Here is an 18869-nt window from a genome sequence, read left to right as displayed (position 1 = left end):
CTCCCACTTATTACAGATGTCCGACTTAGATATGTTGAGCATCCTGCTATGATTCCATCACAAGCCGGAACACTCCGATGCCAACCCTCAGTTCCAGACTGGCACCCGGCCGGTGGCTGAGCCCGAGACCCCTGCTGTTCACAATAACAGTGGAGGCTGGCTCAGCTGGGTCTTTGGGAGTGGAAGAGCTAACAAGAAGGAGGTTCATCTACCTGAGGACAAAGACAGATCTGTAAGGAACTGGTTATTAACACTATATTCTATGTAGAGACAATTGAGTGGATTTAAAAAATAAAAATAATTGTGGCTTGCTTCACATTGCTAATCTCTTCTTCCTCAGATTGTCTGGGATCCAACTCTGCACAGATGGGTTAACAAACTGACCCAAGGCTGAAGTACACACTTAAATTAATTCAATTAAAAACAGTGAACAACCATTGTATTTCAACTGTGCTAATATTACCCAACAATTTGGAAAATGTGTTGATGTGTTTTACAGAACAAGTGTGTACCACCACCTCCACCGATGGGGACACATGGATATCAGGGGAACACTGGCAGTGTCCCCAAAGGAGTGAATCCCTACTCTATGAAAGCAGGTGAATATTGCTTTAGAAGACATGTGGTCTAACCAAGACTGTGTCAGCGAATCATAGATGTCCCTGGTGGTCTCCTCGCTAACACCTTTCCCCTGCCAGCAGGTCTATGGGGCAGCAGATACCCCACAATGCATTGCAATGATGGGACCAACTCAAAGCCTCCAAGACATGGGCTGGACTGCTTCCTAGACAGCTCTCTGGCTTGCTCCCTCCTTCACACTTTGACCTCATGGCACCAATGGTTTGTGCCACCTGACACTCTACACTACTGAGGTATGACTCTGGAAAATCCTTCCAAATTGTATCCATTCATCATTAACTGTGATTTGACTTTAACATAGCAAATGGCTGAAGTAGCAAGGATGTTAACTATTTTTCATTTTTTGTCCAACAGGCCATTTTCCCAAATTGGATTTGCCATACATTGATTTTTTTCAGCATTAAAAATGTATTAAAATATGATCTTTAAATTAAATATCTCCTTTGTGTCCTCATGTTCACATGAATTTGATGTGTTCTATCATCATTTACAATTCTTATTGCTTCTCTGCATTTACTTACTTTACTTACTGTACAGACACATAAATATTATATGCAATATGTTTATTTTAGACATTACAAAAAACATTTTTCATGCTTCTGGATTTCGTACATTTACTTACTGTAAAGGAAAGTATATTTATACACATATTTAAACAAAACAAAAACATTTTATTTAGTATTCCGTAGACGGAGCTAGCATGTTGGAAGTGAACGGCTGTGCGTGAGAGGCCTCCTGCAACTTTTTGCGAAATAATCTAATTTAACCTACTTTATGGCACTTTTTACAACAACCGTTTCTTTCTTAATACAAGTGTAACTTCTATATGAAAATGCCGAGTAATAAGCGACCAAGGACATAAATCCACAGCGGAGGCCTACTCCCACTAAACACGAGACAGACATGGCGGGAGGCACATGCAAACAACGTGACAACTTACAGAACTACCCGGGCTTTGGGGGAGCTACGTGTTGCTATAGCTGAGGATCTTAAGGCCACTATTGCTGAACTGGACACCAAAATCGAGAGCATCATTCGAACGGTCGCTTCGCATGGCCAGAGTATTGTGGACCTTGAGAAAGCTTCTGAATTCAACGCTGGTAGGATCGACGACTTAGAGAAGCTATGCACGTCATTGCAGGATACTGTGCAGAGGGCTTTCTGTGAAAGTGGTGGACCTGGAGGGCCGATCCAGACGTAATAACCTTCGCGTTGTTGGTCTGGCAGAGGGGGTAGAGGCGGGCTCTCGCCCCACCGACTTCTTCGCCAAGCTATTGAAGGATGCAATGGGATCGGATGTTTTGGATTCGGATCCCCAGCTGGACCGCGCACATCGCTCCCTTGTCCCAGTGCCTGGACCGGGCAAACGTCCTCAGCCCAGTAATCATCTGTTGTCACAGTTTCAAGACCAAGGATCTTATCCTGCGTGAAGCTCGAATGAGGGGCAACCTGTCACATAAAGGGCATCCATTCCGTGTCTATGAGGATTATGCGCCCGATGTGGCAAAGTATCGCGCCGACTACAGAGATGTCATGACCAAACTCTACAAACTCCATCTTCGCCCAGCCTTACTCTTCCCTGCAAGACTAAGAATTACCCCGCCTTCCGGTGAGAAGATTTGGCTCTCCTCGGTTTTGGACGCAGAGAAGTTTATCCGGGGATATACACCAATCCCCCGTACAGGTTAGAGTGCCTTGTTATTGCGTGTTAGGGTCTGCTCATGGACTCGAATCCATACTATACCATATTGGGTGAAAACGTATTAAACGGGCTCAACAAGGCTACCGAACATGTAAGACGCTGAGCAGACCAATGGATGGCGGTCAGAGCTCTCAATGAACGTTACATTCACTTTCATCCCGGCTGTACTCAGAGCGATGCATATTTTTTACTTCCAGGTTTGATCACTGACACCTTCGGACGGATATACTTATATTCTCCCACTTTTGTTTTGTTTCGTTATTTATTTTACAATCCTTACATTATTCTTACTACCATACCATTTATTTATTGCTTGCAGGGGACTGGGGGGTGATGGTTGGGAGGGGGCAGACACCTGGTTAGCAGGTTGATGTTTTGTGCCGTTCTGCCTTTCTCTGGCCGTGGGCCTCTCTCTCCCGACTAGAGTCCCACCAGCCCTCTGTAGTGCTTATGTCTGTGTAGGTGTGCGTACATATAATTACTATTTGTACTTTATTACTATTTTCTCTTAGCATTTTAGTATTATGTATGTGTATATTTTAAATCAGTGTAGACTGTTATTCTGGGGTATGAATGTTTGTATGTGTATATGTACATATGGATGTATATACATATTCTTTAAATATATATTTTTATATATGATTTTTTTGTGTGGGTATGTATACATACATGTATATGTATGTGTGTGTGTGTGTGTGTGTGTGTATGTATATATATGTATATATACGTATGTGTATCTATATGTATGTATGTATGTGTGTGTATGTATGTGTGTATGTATATGTATGTGTTTATGTATGTGTGTATATGTATGTGTGTATATGTATGTATGGTATGTATGTATATGTATATATATATATGTGTATGTGTGTGTGTATGTATGTGTGTATATATACGTATGTGTTTATGTATGTGTGTATATGTATGTATGTATGTATGTATGTATGTATGTATGTATGTATGTATGTATATGTATATATATATATGTATGTGTGTGTGTATGTATGTGTGTATATATATAATGTATTTTTATTTAAACATGTTTTGTTTATGGGGGGAACGTTTAATTTAACAAATCCTTGTTCCGATCTCCTGACCCACAGTATGTAAAGGTACGGCTGACTATGTCGGTTGCGGGTGGTTTATTTTTTGACCGGCAGTGCTTACCAATATCATCTTGAGGCTATATCTTGCTTATCTCTGGGATTGACCCAGGATGACGCTTAAATGCGCAATATGTTTAAGTTGCAACTTATTCTGTTTAGGTTTATTAGATGTTAACTGAACACTTAACTCGCGGGAGCCTCCTCAGTTCATATGTTAGTAGAAGTTCTAGGATAGTGAGAGGTGAACGTATAGTTGGGATTTTATTTTTGTTTTACCTCTTGTTCGAGGTCGCGCCGTGCTTTTTTGGCATCGGCCAGACAATGTGTTTATTATTTTTATTTATCCTTTTCTTTCTCCTGTTTGTACATGCCTGTTAAATGTGGGTTGATGGGGGGGGTAAGTGTTGGGGAAATTAGGGGAACAGGGTGGGAAGTAAAGGTGCTTGCAGGGGGGAGGGGTGGGTTGGATACTGCTCGGGTGTAGGTGCTACATATGCTGATCGTGATGGTTTGGTGCGCTTTCTTACCTTTTTATCAGTTACATGGTATGCAGGCCACCATAGGAACTACAAACGAGAGGAGGGCGGGGCTTACATTCACTTCCTGGAATGTCAAGGGTTTAAACGAACCAATTAAGAGGGGCAAGGTCCTAGCCCACTTGAAAGCACTCTCGTCTGATATTATATTTTTGCAAGAAACCCATCTGAAGAATAACTCTCATAGCAGACTTAAGTGTAGGTGGGTGGGGCAAGTGCATCACTCTAACTTCTCTGCCAAAACGAGAGGCACAGCGATTCTGGTACGGAAAGGAATTCCCTTTCTACATAAAACCACTATTGCGGATAAAGAGGGTCGGTATGTGATCGCAATAGGAGAAATCCACTCTACCTCAGTAACTCTACTAAATATCTATGGACCAAACATTGACAACCCCTCTTTTTTCAAAAGAGTCCTCGCCCTGATTCCAGATATCTCCCATACTAACCTGGTCATTGGAGGGGACCTTAACTGTGTGCTAGACCAATATTTGGATAGATCCTCTACCCGGCGAACCCCTACCTCCTATTCAAGCAAATTCTTGAATACCTACATAAAAAATTCAAACGTATTTGATATATGGAGGATCAATAACCCTACGGGTAGGGAATACTCCTTTTACTCTCATGTTCACAAGGTTTACACTCGAATTGACTACTTTTTGTTGGATGCTAGACTACTCCCCTATACCTGTAATGTGAGGTATCATGATATTATAATCTCGGACCACAGTCCACTCACCTTCTCCCTGAGATTGGGTGACATTGTACCAAACGAGAGGGTCTGGAGGTTGAATCCTCAGCTCCTCACAGAACCAACATTCTGTGAATATCTTAAAGACCAAATTACATATTTATTTGATACCAATGACAACACAGAGACCTCCCCAGCATTATTGTGGGAAACACTGAAGGCTTATCTGAGAGGCTGTATCATCTCCTTTCAGGCTGCCAGGAGTAGGCAAAACAGAGGAAAACTGGAAGAACTGGAGGGACAAATTCACTTACTGGATAGGGAGAATGCTAGCCACCCATCTATGGAGAAACATAAAAAAATTACCTCTTTAAAATTTGAATATAATCAGATTCTCTCAGCTAAAATTGCTAAATCTTTTCTCTATGCCAAGCAAAAATATTTTGAGTTTGGTGACAAACCACACAAATTACTCGCCAGACAACTTCGAAAAAATGTGAGTGACCGAATGATTCACAGGGTTAAATCTGCATCTGGGGAATTACTCTCTTCCCCCAAAGACATCAATGACAGATTCCGGCAGTTTTATGAGACTCTATATACATCTAAAGCGGATCCTAACCCCTTAATTATGCAAACATTTTTGGAGGACTGTAATCTTCCTGCCCTGAACCAGGAAGATTCTAACTTCCTGAATAAGGAAATATCTCTTGATGAAATTCGAGAAACAATTAAATCTCTAAAGAGTGGCAAGACCCCGGGCCCAGATGGATACCCTGGTGAATTCTATAAAACATTCAGCAACATGCTCTCTCCCTATCTGCACAAAATGTTGGTTCAGGCCAATGAGGATGGAGCTCTCCCTTCTACTTTGGACGAAGCGTTCATTACAGTTATACATAAGAAGGGTAAAGATCCAGAAGAGGTAGGGTCATACAGACCAATATCTCTCCTTAATACAGACCAAAAGATTTTAGCAAAAACTCTGGCTAACAGGCTTAGCACTTTAATTGGCAAATTGGTCCATTCGGATCAGACCGGCTTTATCCCTAACAGAAACTCATTCTTCAATCTCAGGCGCCTCTTCAATATTATGTATTCTCAGAGGTTACCCAATGTGGACCTTGCCGTCATATCTCTTGACGCCGAAAAGGCCTTTGACCAAGTTGAGTGGCCCTATCTATTCAAGGTCCTACAGAAATGTAATATTGGAGATAGGTTCATAAATTGGATCCAGCTTTATATAGGAACCCCTGTGCCAGAATACTCACTAACCAATCATTGTCGCCCTGATTTAACCTCAACAGGGGGACAAGGCAGGGTTGTGCACTGTCGCCTATGCTCTTCGCCCTAATTATCGAACCGCTCGCTCAGACGATTAGATCTCATGCAGCAATACACGGCTATAATACTAAAGATACTCTAAATAAGATCTCCCTATACACAGATGACATCCTCCTCTATGTAACAGAACCCCAGGCTAGTATCCCAGCTATTCTTGATGTGATCAATTTGTTTGGTACATCCGTACAACTAGCGTACATCCGTACAACTATTTTTCACCTAGGGTTACTATACATGATTTTAACCCATTTTTATTAGAGATTGTCCAAAATTGAAATGTTCCAGGCATTAATATATAAACTCCAGTCGTACTTTATGAAAAGCCTTTTAAAAGTCAGCTATGAATAGCAGGCCTGGTTTCCCTGATTCTTCATAGTGTTCTATTGGTTGCAGTACTTGCTGTATATGATCTCCAATATATTGTCCATGTAAAAAAACCTGTCTGATTAGAATGAATAATGTCCGACAATACCTTTTTAATTCTATGCGCTATACATTTTGCTAGCATTTTTGCATCACAACACTGAAGTTTAAGGGGCCTCCAATTTTTTATGGACTTTATATTTACCACTTTGAATCGTGTTTCAGTAATAATGAAGGAGTGGTTAAAACATGCTAATAACGGTCCTCTGAGGATATCAAAAAAGGTTTATCAGAGTTATTGACCTCACAAGAAGTCAGATTCGAGTAACTTACATTGTGGTGCTGAAACTTGAAGCAGCAGCCACGGCACAAACAATTGGAAATGGACAGCTCATGGTGCTGAAAGTAGGCAAATTTGAGTAAACATCATTCATTTTAAACGTCTTCATTTTAATTAGGGATATGTGTTGGAGCCTATTTCTTCCTATTTAAGAAATAAGAGGCAGGCCTACCGGTTTGACTGATGAAATTAGGCTATAGGCTGCTATATCCATAGATATGTTAGTCAATTCCTCCACCCGCCATGCACTCTTTAAATAGCCCACCTCTGTGTCTGTTAAGACTTGAAGTTAGTGTGTATGAGAGGCTATGCCATAGGCCTACCTTTTCTTAAAGAAAAGGGCAAAAAGTACAGGCCTACCCACTATTAGTTTAATATTTTGAGGAAAATGAAACAGATGTGATTATATACAGTTATCTATAACAACACTTTGGTCCGCGATTCTTAATGCTAGAAACAAGATGTAAAATAGGAATAACTGGGAAAGACGTGACTCTGATGCATATGGGGATATTGTTGTTTCATTTGCTTTGGATATATTCGAATCTGACACTATCAATTGATTAAGCTATTCACATTCTGTACAATAAAATACATTTAAACCCAGACAGCTTTTAGGGAAACACTTGTGACCTCTCGTTGGGTTAAGCCAAGGAAGAAGATTCGCCAGCAGTTGAAGCTTACATTTTTCTACGTCAGTAGGCCTACTCGGTCTGGGGTGGAAAGGTAGGCATAACTTGAAAGTACCATGCTCAGATCCCTACGGACGTCTCAGAGTTAATTATTTACAAACAGGGACAGTTTCGTTACAAATAACACACACTGTTTTGGCATTGTAGAAATATAATAAGATGAACACATAGGACTATATCTCTGTCTATACTGTAATTTCAGTCATTTGTGATTTATTTAAAACGTTTCTACTAATACTGTATGGTAACTCTATTGAAGTCCACTCTTGTACAGCACACTAAAGGTGTATCTCTTTCTCTACAATTTAGGAGATGTTAAGATATTTTGTTGTTTGTGATGGTACTCTAGGTGCGAGGGACATCCTGTGCCACCAGTCAGTTGATGGTGGATGACCTTCTGACCCCGTGCTCGCCAGGTGACCCGGCAGCCATAGAATTGACCTAGGACCTAGGATCAAGAGAGACGCTCAAGTGTTTTAGTACTATATCTCTTGACACAATGATGAAAATAATCATGGCCTCTAAACCTTCAAGCTGCATACTGGACCCTATTCCAACTAAACTACTGAAAGAGCTGCTTCCTGTGCTTGGCCCTCCTATGTTGAACATAATAAACGACTCTCTATCCACCGGATGTGTACCAAACTCACTAAAAGTGGCAGTAATAAAGCCTCTCTTGAAAAAGCCAAACCTTGACCCAGAAAATATAAAAAACTATCGGCCTATATCGAATCTTCCATTCCTCTCAAAAATTTTAGAAAAGGCTGTTGCGCAACAACTCACTGCCTTCCTGAAGACAAACAATGTATATGAAATGCTTCAGTCTGGTTTTAGACCCCATCATAGCACTGAGACGGCACTTGTGAAGGTGGTAAATTACATTTTAATGGCATCGGACCGAGGCTCTGCGTCTGTCCTCGTGCTCCTAGACCTTAGTGCTGCTTTTGATACCATCGATCACCAAATTATTTTGGAGAGATTGGAAACCCAAATTGGTCTACACGTACAAGTTCTGGCCTGGTTTAGATCTTATCTGTCGGAAAGATATCAGTTTGTCTCTGTGAAATGTTTGTCCTCTGACAAATCAACTGTAAATTTCGGTGTTCCTCAAGGTTCCGTTTTAGGACCACTATTGTATTTACTATATATTTTACCTCTTGGGGATGTTATTCGAAAACATAATGTTAACTTTCACTGCTATGCGGATGACACACAGCTGTACATTTCAATGAAACATGGTGAAGCCCCAAAATTGCCCTTGCTAGAAGAATGTGTTTCAGACATAAGGAAGTGGATGGCTGCAAACTTTTTACTTTTAAACTCGGACAAAACAGAGATGCTTGTTCTAGGGCCCAAGAAACAAAGAGATCTTCTGTTGAATCTGACAATTAATCTTAATGGTTGTACAGTCGTCTCAAATAAAACTGTGAAGGACCTCTGCGTTACTCTGGACCCTGATCTCTCTTTTGAAGAACATATCAAGACCATTTCAAGGACAGCTTTTTTCCATCTACGTAACATTGCAAAAATCAGAAACTTTCTGTCCAAAAATGATGCAGAAAAATTAATCCATGCTTTTGTCACTTCTAGGTTAGACTACTGCAATGCTCTACTTCCCGGCTACCCGGATAAAGCACTAAATAAACTTCAGTTAGTGCTAAATACGGCTGCTGAATCCTGACTAGAACCAAAAAATTTGATCATATTACTCCAGTGCTAGCCTCTCTACACTGGCTTCCTGTCAAAGCAAGGGCTGATTTCAAGGTTTTACTGCTAACCTACAAAGCATTACATGGGCTTGCTCCTACCTATCTCTCTGATTTGGTCCTGCCGTACATACTTACACGTACGCTACGGTCACAAGACGCAGGCCTCCTAATTGTCCCTAGAAATTCTAAGCAAACAGCTGGAGGCAGGGCTTTCTCCTATAGAGCTCCATTTTTATGGAACGGTCTGCCTACCCATGTCAGAGACGCAAACTCGGTCTCAACCTTTAAGTCTCTACTGAAGACTCATCTCTTCAGTGGGTCATATTATTGAGTGTAGTTTGGCCCAGGAGTGGGAGGGTGAACGGAAAGGCTCTGGATCAACGAACCGCCCTTCCGCCCTTGCGGAGGTCTTTGTGGGCTATACTCAGCCTTGTCTCAGGATGGTAAGTTGGTGGTTGAAGATATCCCTCTAGTGGTGTGGGGGCTGTGCTTTGGCAAAGTGGGTGGGGTTATATCCTTCCTGTTTGGCCCTGTAAGGGGGTGTCCTCGGATGGGGCCATAGTGTCTCCTGACCCCTCCTGTCTCAGCCTCCAGTATTTATGCTGCAGTAGTTTATGTGTCGGGGGGCTGGGGTCAGTTTGTTATATCTGGAGTACTTCTCCTGTCCTATTCGGTGTCCTGTGTGAATCTAAGTGTGCGTTCTCTAATTCTCTCTTTCTCTCTTTCTTTCTCTCTCTCGGAGGACCTTACCTGACATGATGACTCCTTGCTGTCCCCAGTCCACCTGACTGTGCTGCTGCTCCAGTTTCAACTGTTCTGCCTTATTATTATTCGACCATGCTGGTCATTTATGAACATTTGAACATCTTGGCCATGTTCTGTTATAATCTCCACCCGGCACAGCCAGGAGAGGACTGGCCACCCCACATAGCCTGGTTCCTCTCTAGGTTTCTTCCTAGGTTTTGGCCTTTCTAGGGAGTTTTTCCTAGCCACCGTGCTTCTACACCTGCATTGCTTGCTGTTTGGGGTTTTAGGCCGGGTTTCTGTACAGCACTTTGAGATATCAGCTGATGTACGAAGGCTATATAAATAAATTTGATTTGATTTGAATTGACCTGGATGGATGTGCCTAGCGACAAGCTGCTGGAGCCCATCATCTGCATGGTGAGAAACACACATTCACAGCACAGACCCACTCACATTCACTGCTCACAAACATACTGGAACATGCTGTTTCAACATACACATCCAGGCATTTCAAACTGACTCTCACATTTGTGTAATTTCTGAACCATGCTCATGATTTTGTTTGTCTTCTGTGTGTGTCCCTCTGCCCTCCAGTCTGACGTGCTGTGCTCACTATCCACCACGCAACCCACAGTCAACATGGAGGTCTTGTTCAAGGTCAGGAAGTTCACAGAGAATTTAGAACAGGAGGGTTGAGAGGTCCTGGTTGGCAGGGGCTTTACTACTCCTTACTCAGTCTGTCCTATCAAGACCCAACTCCAGTCAAATAGTAGCTACAGTATTACAACAGTATTACAACACTACGAACCTGCATTGACAAGAATATGGAGCATTTTAACTTACACACAATTGTTGTTTTTTGCATATCCCAACTCCCTCTGAGACACCCACAAGTGCCTTATTTTCTCACTTTGTCGGCTCCGGTATTTGAGCCAGCAATCTTTCGGTAACTGGCCCAATGATCTAAACTTGAGGCTACGTGCCGCCCCTTAGTGGGTCTGCAGGGTGACTCCCCTAGTGGGTCTGGAACCCAGGTCAGCAGCACTACATTGCTGTGTGTCTGTATAGTTGAGGGTATATTGGTTTAGTAACACTCAAGGGAGTGACATTGATAATAAGTCTATAGCAGTGTAATGAGTGTTTATAACAATGTACAGCACATCTACCAACGCACCGATGCGTTTCAAGAGCCTACACTATTTTGTTTCAGAATCCTCAGACCCCTGACAGGGAGTAGCATAGGGGATAGTGCCATCAAGTGGAAAGGAAATTAAACTATTATTCCAGATATTATTTAATAAAGAATATTGAAAACCTAAATTACTGAGATCAGAGAAACTTAACAGAACGCATCTTGAAACATAAAATATGCCACAATTTGTGAACGATGGACTTTTAATTTGAAGCTTTTTGCTCGATTTGGAACCGTTAATGTCGCTGATTTCATGAAGCTCTCCTGCGCATCAATTACTTCACGAAATCCCGCAACGTGAAAGCGCCAGAAAAAACATCGCGAGATTGTAAATATGTGTGAGAGTCGGAGATTTGAAAGCAGACGCTTTCATCCAAAACGATTTACAGTAATGCGTACATACATTTTTCTTTTGGGTGGTCCAGGGAAATTAGACTTTTTCGAGCCTTTCGTATCTCTTTCTTTGTAATACTGTATGTATTCAATCATTTCGATTTGATCACTTCCCAATGGGCACATAAATCAATTCCATGTTTATTCCACGTTGGTTCAACGTAATTTAATTGAAATTACATGGATATTGTGTCACAGTGAATTGTATAATCTGCAGTCAATTTCATTATGTTTTCATGTGCCATGATTCTGACATTTGACATATGATCCTCAAAGGATTAGGCTAAATAGTTTCAGTGGTGCAGTCGGTGTAATCTCAATTCAATACGATGTGCATTTGCTGTACATATAGCCAATATAGCTATTAAACCCATGTTCAGTGACTTTAATCTGTGACGCAAGTGGACAATTATGTTTGTGACGTTCCATGGAACCCACGGTGTAGTTTAAAACTCGATTCTGATTGGCTTGCAGGTCATTCTACAGTGTAAATCATAAATGAAAACGTGCTTTTATATCAGTGTGACAGATTCACAATACCGTGTCTCAAACCGTACCGCGCTTTTATCTGCCTAACGGTATCTTCAAGCAAGACTGGTTAGGCCTTTTGGATAGCTTGTCCAAGGTAAGAATATGCGTCAAGCTATAGCCTACTTTTAATGTTTTAGTTTCCCGAACTCAAGTTACTCCAGTCAAGTGATTCATCGTAAATTTGTTGTTTTGACTGAGCAGTCCAATGGCCAATGCTGTTTTTGGACTATGAGACCCTCGGCTATATACTATGATGAGCCAATAACACGCATAGTTTATGCATTAGGCATTGCACAAATCAGTGTCTAGGTCAGAATATAAAGTAGCTATTTCCGTTAACTCAAATTACTCAAGTCAAGTGATTAATCGTAAGAGTTAGTTGTTTTGACTGTCAAAAAAATAACTTTGATGGAATATTCCAAATTACAATGGCAATTATGCATCACAAATTCACATTATTACTTGTATTTCAATGATTCATCCAGGCCCAAGACATAAAGTCGCCTGAAAGCTGTGTAGCAATAATTCCAGCTTCTGACCAAGAATCATGGATACCTTTCATGTGAGTACTCACACACCAGATTTTTTTTACATACCTCAGAAGGAAGATACCTCAATATCTGGAAGCACTGTCTCATGTACAACTGTTAATGCTATCTGAAAAATCTAACAAAATGTTGACTTGATCGTTTCATCAAGACCTTCTCATCACAAGTTGGAACTAGTGGTCAACATTGGGACAATGCCGCCCAAAATAACAGGGACCAACATTTTCATGGAGGTAAGCACTACACTTCTGATGGGTTTAAAGATTGTATTACATTATCTAAAAGTGAGAAAGTAAACCCCAGCTGTTTTTATTATTTTCACAGGGAAGAACAATCCCCATTATGCCATGAATGTTTCATTGCTGAACAACCATAGATATTTTTCCTCTAATTTGGCTCCCGTTCCTCCAACAGTGAGCAAGACCTGTCAGCAGAGCTCACTGGAGCAGGGAGACATCCCATCACCCTTTTGGCACCTGACAAAGTACACTTTTTTTCTTCTAAATAACACTATAGTAACGTCTTCTGCACAAAGTTACATTCCTAATAAGATTGGTGTTAAGTGAGAAAGAATCCTAAAGATGGTCCAATGGGCATGGTCTGAAGCCTCTCGTCATCTCAGTATGTTGAACCACCTGATTTCTTGCAGGCTTGAGATTCAGATCCTGCTGAACGATGTTAAGCAATCGATTAACCACATGCAGGGGACGCTGAACACCATGCAGGGGCAGTGTATTGAGTTGCAGACTGCCATATCTAAGGTAGTGTCAGATGAGTCTCAGATACAGAAGAATAAGTCTATGATGGTATGGTGATAATGATTGAGATGGTGATTATAATAATGATGACTAGCGGTACCCCACCCTACGGGCGGTAAATCATTGGATCTGATTAATTCAATTCAATGCAATTCAATCTTTGAGGACTGCAACCATAGAAATACAATTTATTTACACTAATAATAAGCTATTGTCAACTTCCCGTCTATGCTTATCTTGCTCATTGCTCACTGTTACCCTATGTGTGCAACTATTATTGATTTCTCACACAAAAATAATTTGGTTGCAAATGTACCTGGGGCCACGTAAATAATTGTTAGGCTACTCATTTTGAATGAGTGGCAACTTGTGTGACCATAAAAGTCTGTGTGCGACTGGGGACAGTAAAATCATTTGGTTACTGACCTGCCCTACATCATAGAAGGCCCTGCAAGTCGGAACTAGAAAATTCGGACATTTCTGACTCTCTGACTCGCTAACTCTTTATGGAATGAGGATTTCAGGTTTCCCACTTGTGAAGTATCAGAATCAACCAGTAGGAAATCCTACGCTAATAACTTACATTAATTTTAACTCTGAGGTTCCAAGTTTCCGAAAGCATGTGAATGCGTCAATAATTGCCATGGTAATTTTGAATGTTCAGTCAGTGAGCATTATGGGTAATTGTCCTACATACTTACATCAAATGCTTTATGATAGCATCATCTCCTGTAGTAACAGTACCTTTCCAAACACAATTACAATTAAAATTAACAAAGATACAAAATATTGCTAAAGTGAAGAAAATCAGCTCAAAATTGTAGGAGGAAATGCCCCTGCAGCAGGGAGACTTACGGTATTATAATATATTGTAGATAACATTAATATAATTTGTGTATTTACAGTATCAGTACACATGCAAATGGAAGTATATGCTAGGGATTGATCTACACTGAGTGAACAAAACATTAACAACACCTTCCTATTGAGTTTCCCCCCTTTGGTGGTGGACCATTGTTGATACTCAGGGAAAACTGTTGAGCTGAAAAACCCAACAGCATTGCAGTTCTTGACCCAAACCGGTGCACCTGGCACATACTACCATACTCTGTTCAAAGGGACTTAAATCTTTGGTCTTGCCCATTCACCCTCTGAATGATGACACACATACACAATCCATGTCTCAATTGTCTAAAAATCATTCTTTAACCTGCCCCCCCCCCCCCCTTCATCTACACTGAGAAGAAGATTTAACAATTCACATCAATAAGGGATTATAGCTTTCACCTGATTTGTCTATGTCACTGAAAGAGAAGGTGTTCTTAATGTTTAATACACTCAGTGTAATGATGTTATAGATTCCAAGTGGTTGATTTTTTAGGGAATTAATTTATGCTCTATTTATACCTGCAGATCACCACAGCAGCCGAATTTGCTGTGCAGAGGGAGGAGATCCTCCGAGCATCAGGCCTCATCCCGTCACAGAGGGAGGAAATGCTCCGAGCATCAGGCCTCATCCTGTCACAGAGGGAGGGTATCCTCCAAACAGCCAGTGTCCCTTCACAGAGGAAGGGGATTCTCCCAGCAGCTAACATCACTGTGCAGAGGGAGGAGATCTTCCGAGCATCAGGCCTCATCCCTGAAGAGAGGGAGGACATCCGCCTCACAGCCAGTGTCCCTGCACAGAGGGAGGGGATTCTTCCAGCAGCTACTGCAGCTACTGTCACTGTGCGAAAGGAGAAGATCCTCCGAGCATCAGGCCTCATTTCTGCACAAAAGGAGTTGATCCACCTGATGGCCAGTGTCACTGCGCAGAGGAAGGGAATCGTCCCAATGGTCAGCGTCCCTGCGCACAAGGAGGGGATCGTCCAAAAGGCTAGTGTCCCTGCTGAGAGGTTGGAGATCCTCCGAGCATCAGGCCTCATCCCGCCACAGAGGGAGGGGAATGTCCGAACAGCCAGTGTCCCAGCACAGAGGGGTGGGATTCTCTCAGCAGCCAGCATCACTGAACAGAGGGAGGGAATTCTTCCAGCAGCTTCTATCACTGTGCCGAAGAAGAAGATCCTCAGAGCATCAGGCCTCATACCTGCACAAAAGGAGTTGATCCACCTGATGGCCAGTGTCACTGCGCAGAGGAAGGGAATCGTTCCAATGGTCAGCGTCCCTGCGCACAGGGAGGGGATCGTCCCAAAGGCCAGTGTCCCTGCTGAGAGGGAGGAGATCCTCCGAGCATCAGGCCTCATCCCGCCACAGAGGGAGGGGAATGTCCGAACAGCCAGTGTCCCAGCACAGAGGGATGGGATTCTCTCAGCAGCCAGCATCACTGAACAGAGGGAGGAGATCCTCCGAGCATCAGGCCTCATCCCATCACAGAGGGAGGGTATCCTCCAAACAGCCAGTGTCCCTGCACAGAGGGAGGAGATCCTCCGAGCATCAGGCCTCATCCCATCACAGAGGGAGGGTATTATCCAAACAGCCAGTGTCCCTGCACAGAGGGAGGGGATCTTCCGAGCATCAGGCCTCATCCCGCCACCAAGGGAGGGTATCCTCCAAACAGCCAGTGTCCCTGCACAGAGGGAGGGGATCTTCCGAGCATCAGGCCTCATCCCTGAAGAGAGGGAGGAGATCCTCCTCACAGCCAGTGTCCCTGTGAAGAATGAAAACATTCATCCACAACCACCTTCCATCATCCCCATGTTGGCACCACTGTGGAAATGGGATGGTGGAGCGTGTACTCCACCTGTGGATTTCTATTCCAAGAGAAGAGGTCACTTAACCTTACCTAATTAGTAAAGAAATTACTATTGTGAGAATAAGTTGTGATAGATCAAATGTATGGCTCATGTGAGTGTATAACTGTAATACTTTCATGCATTTTCTACATAAAAATGTTTAGCTCCATTGTACTTTTACATTTGAGTCATTTAGCAGACACTGTTATCCAGAGCGACGTACAGTAGTGAGTCTATACATTTTCATACTCCAGTGAATCTCTCCAGGATTTCACATGGATTTTTTTCATATTTGCGGATAAATATGCTAGATTTTGCAGCGACAATTATGACATTTTGCATTGCAATATGCAATTGTTTTGTCCAATTTGTTGCACAAATGCACTGACAAGGGAAAAAACTGTGTTGATGTGTCGCTTGATTGAACCATATTATGCAGTAAATGTGCGGTGATTGGTTGAAATTGCGAGCCCTCTTTTTGTACTGTGGTAATTGTCAGTTCTATGCGATAATATTGTGATGTGACTATTTTATGCAGAAATAGTTTGGTGATTGGTCACATTTGTAAGCCCTCACATAATATGCAGGGAATTGTTCATTTTGCAACCAAAACAATGCGGTGGCAGAGTCCTGGAGTAACCTCCCAGTAATCCCTGTGACTGCATGTAGGTTAAGATTGGGTTGTAAACAGAGTATCAGAGCAAGACGTTCCTACCTGTCAGCTAGTAATTGTTCTGTATGGTGACATGAGCAGAGTGGCCTGACTTCTCCCACTTATTACAGATGTCCGACTTAGATATGTTGAGCATCCTGCTATGATGTCCATCACCAAGCCGGAACACTCCGATGCCAACCCTCAGTTCCAGACTGGCACCCGGCCGGTGGCTGAGCCCGAGACCCCTGCTGTTCACAATAACAGTGGAGGCTGGCTCAGCTGGGTCTTTGGGAGTGGAAGAGCTAACAAGAAGGAGGTTCATCTACCTGAGGACAAAGACAGATCTGTAAGGAACTGGTTATTAACACTATATTCTATGTAGAGACAATTGAGTGGATTTAAAAAATAAAAATAAATTGTGGCTTGCTTCACATTGCTAATCTCTTCTTCCTCAGATTGTCTGGGATCCAACTCTGCACAGATGGGTTAACAAAACTGAGCCCAAGGCTGAAGTACACACTTAAATTAAATTCAATTAAAAACAGTGAACAACCATTGTATTTCAACTGTGCTAATATTACCAACAATTTGGAAAATGTGTTGATGTGTTTTACAGAACAAGTGTGTACCACCACCTCCACCGATGGGGACACATGGATATCAGGGGAACACTGGCAGTGTCCCCAAAGGAGTGAATCCCTACTCTATGAAAGCAGGTGAATATTGCTTTAGAAGACATGTGGTCTAACCAAGACTGTGTCAGCGAATCATAGATGTCCCTGGTGGTCTCCTCGCTAACACCTTTCCCACTGCCAGCAGGTCTATGGGGCAGCAGATACCCCACAATGCATTGCAATGATGGGACCAACTCAAAGCCTCCAAGACATGGGGCTGGACTGCTTCCTAGACAGCTCTCTGGCTTGCTCCCTCCTTCACACTTTGACCTCATGGCACCAATGGTTGTGCCACCTGACACTCTACACTACTGAGGTATGACTCTGGAAAATCCTTCCAAATTGTATCCATTCATCATTAACTGTGATTTGACTTTAACATAGCAAATGGCTGAAGTAGCAAGGATGTTAACTATTTTTCATTTTTGTCCAACAGGCCATTTTCCCAAATTGGATTTGCCATACATTGATTTTTTTCAGCATTAAAAATGTATTAAAATATGATCTTTAAATTAAATATCTCCTTTGTGTCCTCATGTTCACATGAATTTGATGTGTTCTATCATCATTTACAATTCTTATTGCTTCTGCATTTACGTTACTTACTGTACAGACAAATAAATATTATATGCATATATTTTATTTTAGACATTACAAAAACATTTTTTCATGCTTTCTGGATTTCTTACATTTACTTACTGTACAGGAAAGTATATTTTATACACATATTTAAACAAAACAAAAACATTTTATTTATGTATTCCGTAGACGGCGGAAAATAAGAAAATAAGAATTTGTTCTTAATTAACTGACTTACCTTGTTAAATAAAGGTTAAAAAAAGACACACCGGGGGAGCGGAGCTAGCATGTTGTAGTGAACGGCTGTGCGTGAGAGGCTCCTGCAACTTTTTTGCGAAATAATCTAATTTAACCTACTTTATGGCACTTTTTACAACAAACGTTTCTTTCTAATACAAGATTGTAACTTTCTATATGAAAATGCCGAGTAATAAGCGACCAAAGGACAATAAATCCACAGCGGAGGCCTACTCCCCACTAAACAACGAGACAGACATGGCGGGAGGCACATGCAACAACGTGACACTTACAGAACTTACCCGGGCTTTGGGGGAGCTACGTGTTGCTATAGCTGAGGATCTTAAGGCCACTATTGCTGAACTGGACACCAAAATCGAGAGCATCATTCGAACGGTCGCTTCGCATGGCCAGAGTATTGTGGACCTTGAGAAAGCTTCTGAATTCAACGCTGGTAGGATCGACGACTTAGAGAAGCTATGCACGTCATTGCAGGATACTGTGCAGAGGCTTTCTGTGAAAGTGGTGGACCTGGAGGGCCGATCCAGACGTAATAACCTTCGCGTTGTTGGTCTGGCAGAGGGGGTAGAGGCGGGCTCTCGCCCCACCGACTTCTTCGCCAAGCTATTGAAGGATGCAATGGGATCGGATGTTTTGGATTCGGATCCCCAGCTGGACCGCGCACATCGCTCCCTTGT

At 42.2% G+C, this 18869-nt stretch overlaps 1 protein-coding gene across 1 annotated transcript; it reads left to right on the top strand.

The window, feature by feature from the left end:
* The first annotated feature begins 2031 nt into the window (after positions 1-2031).
* LOC110516639 lies at positions 2032-17831 on the top strand. The gene is made up of 11 exons (XM_036974485.1): positions 2032-2323; positions 12474-12550; positions 12688-12769; positions 12951-13020; positions 13186-13297; positions 14708-16061; positions 16810-17027; positions 17137-17193; positions 17298-17397; positions 17498-17671; positions 17792-17831. The coding sequence occupies exons 2-10, from the start codon at positions 12536-12538 to the stop codon at positions 17668-17670; spliced, it is 2181 nt and encodes a 726-aa protein (XP_036830380.1). The 5' UTR covers positions 2032-2323; positions 12474-12535; the 3' UTR covers position 17671; positions 17792-17831.
* Positions 17832-18869: the final 1038 nt, after the last annotated feature.

This window comes from Oncorhynchus mykiss, unplaced genomic scaffold (genome assembly GCF_013265735.2).
Source record: "Oncorhynchus mykiss isolate Arlee unplaced genomic scaffold, USDA_OmykA_1.1 un_scaffold_588, whole genome shotgun sequence".
NCBI lineage: Eukaryota > Metazoa > Chordata > Actinopteri > Salmoniformes > Salmonidae > Oncorhynchus > Oncorhynchus mykiss.
This window is presented reverse-complemented; position numbering and strand designations above follow the sequence as displayed.

What these genes read in the sequence shown, in the direction of transcription:
- LOC110516639 (XM_036974485.1), top strand. An exon ending in CTGAGGACAAAGACAGATCT is followed by an intron (nt 17,028 to 17,136) that starts GTAAGGAACTGG and finishes CTTCTTCCTCAG; the next exon opens with ATTGTCTGGGATCCAACTCT. An exon ending in TCCCTACTCTATGAAAGCAG is followed by an intron (nt 17,398 to 17,497) that starts GTGAATATTGCT and finishes TCCCACTGCCAG; the next exon opens with CAGGTCTATGGGGCAGCAGA.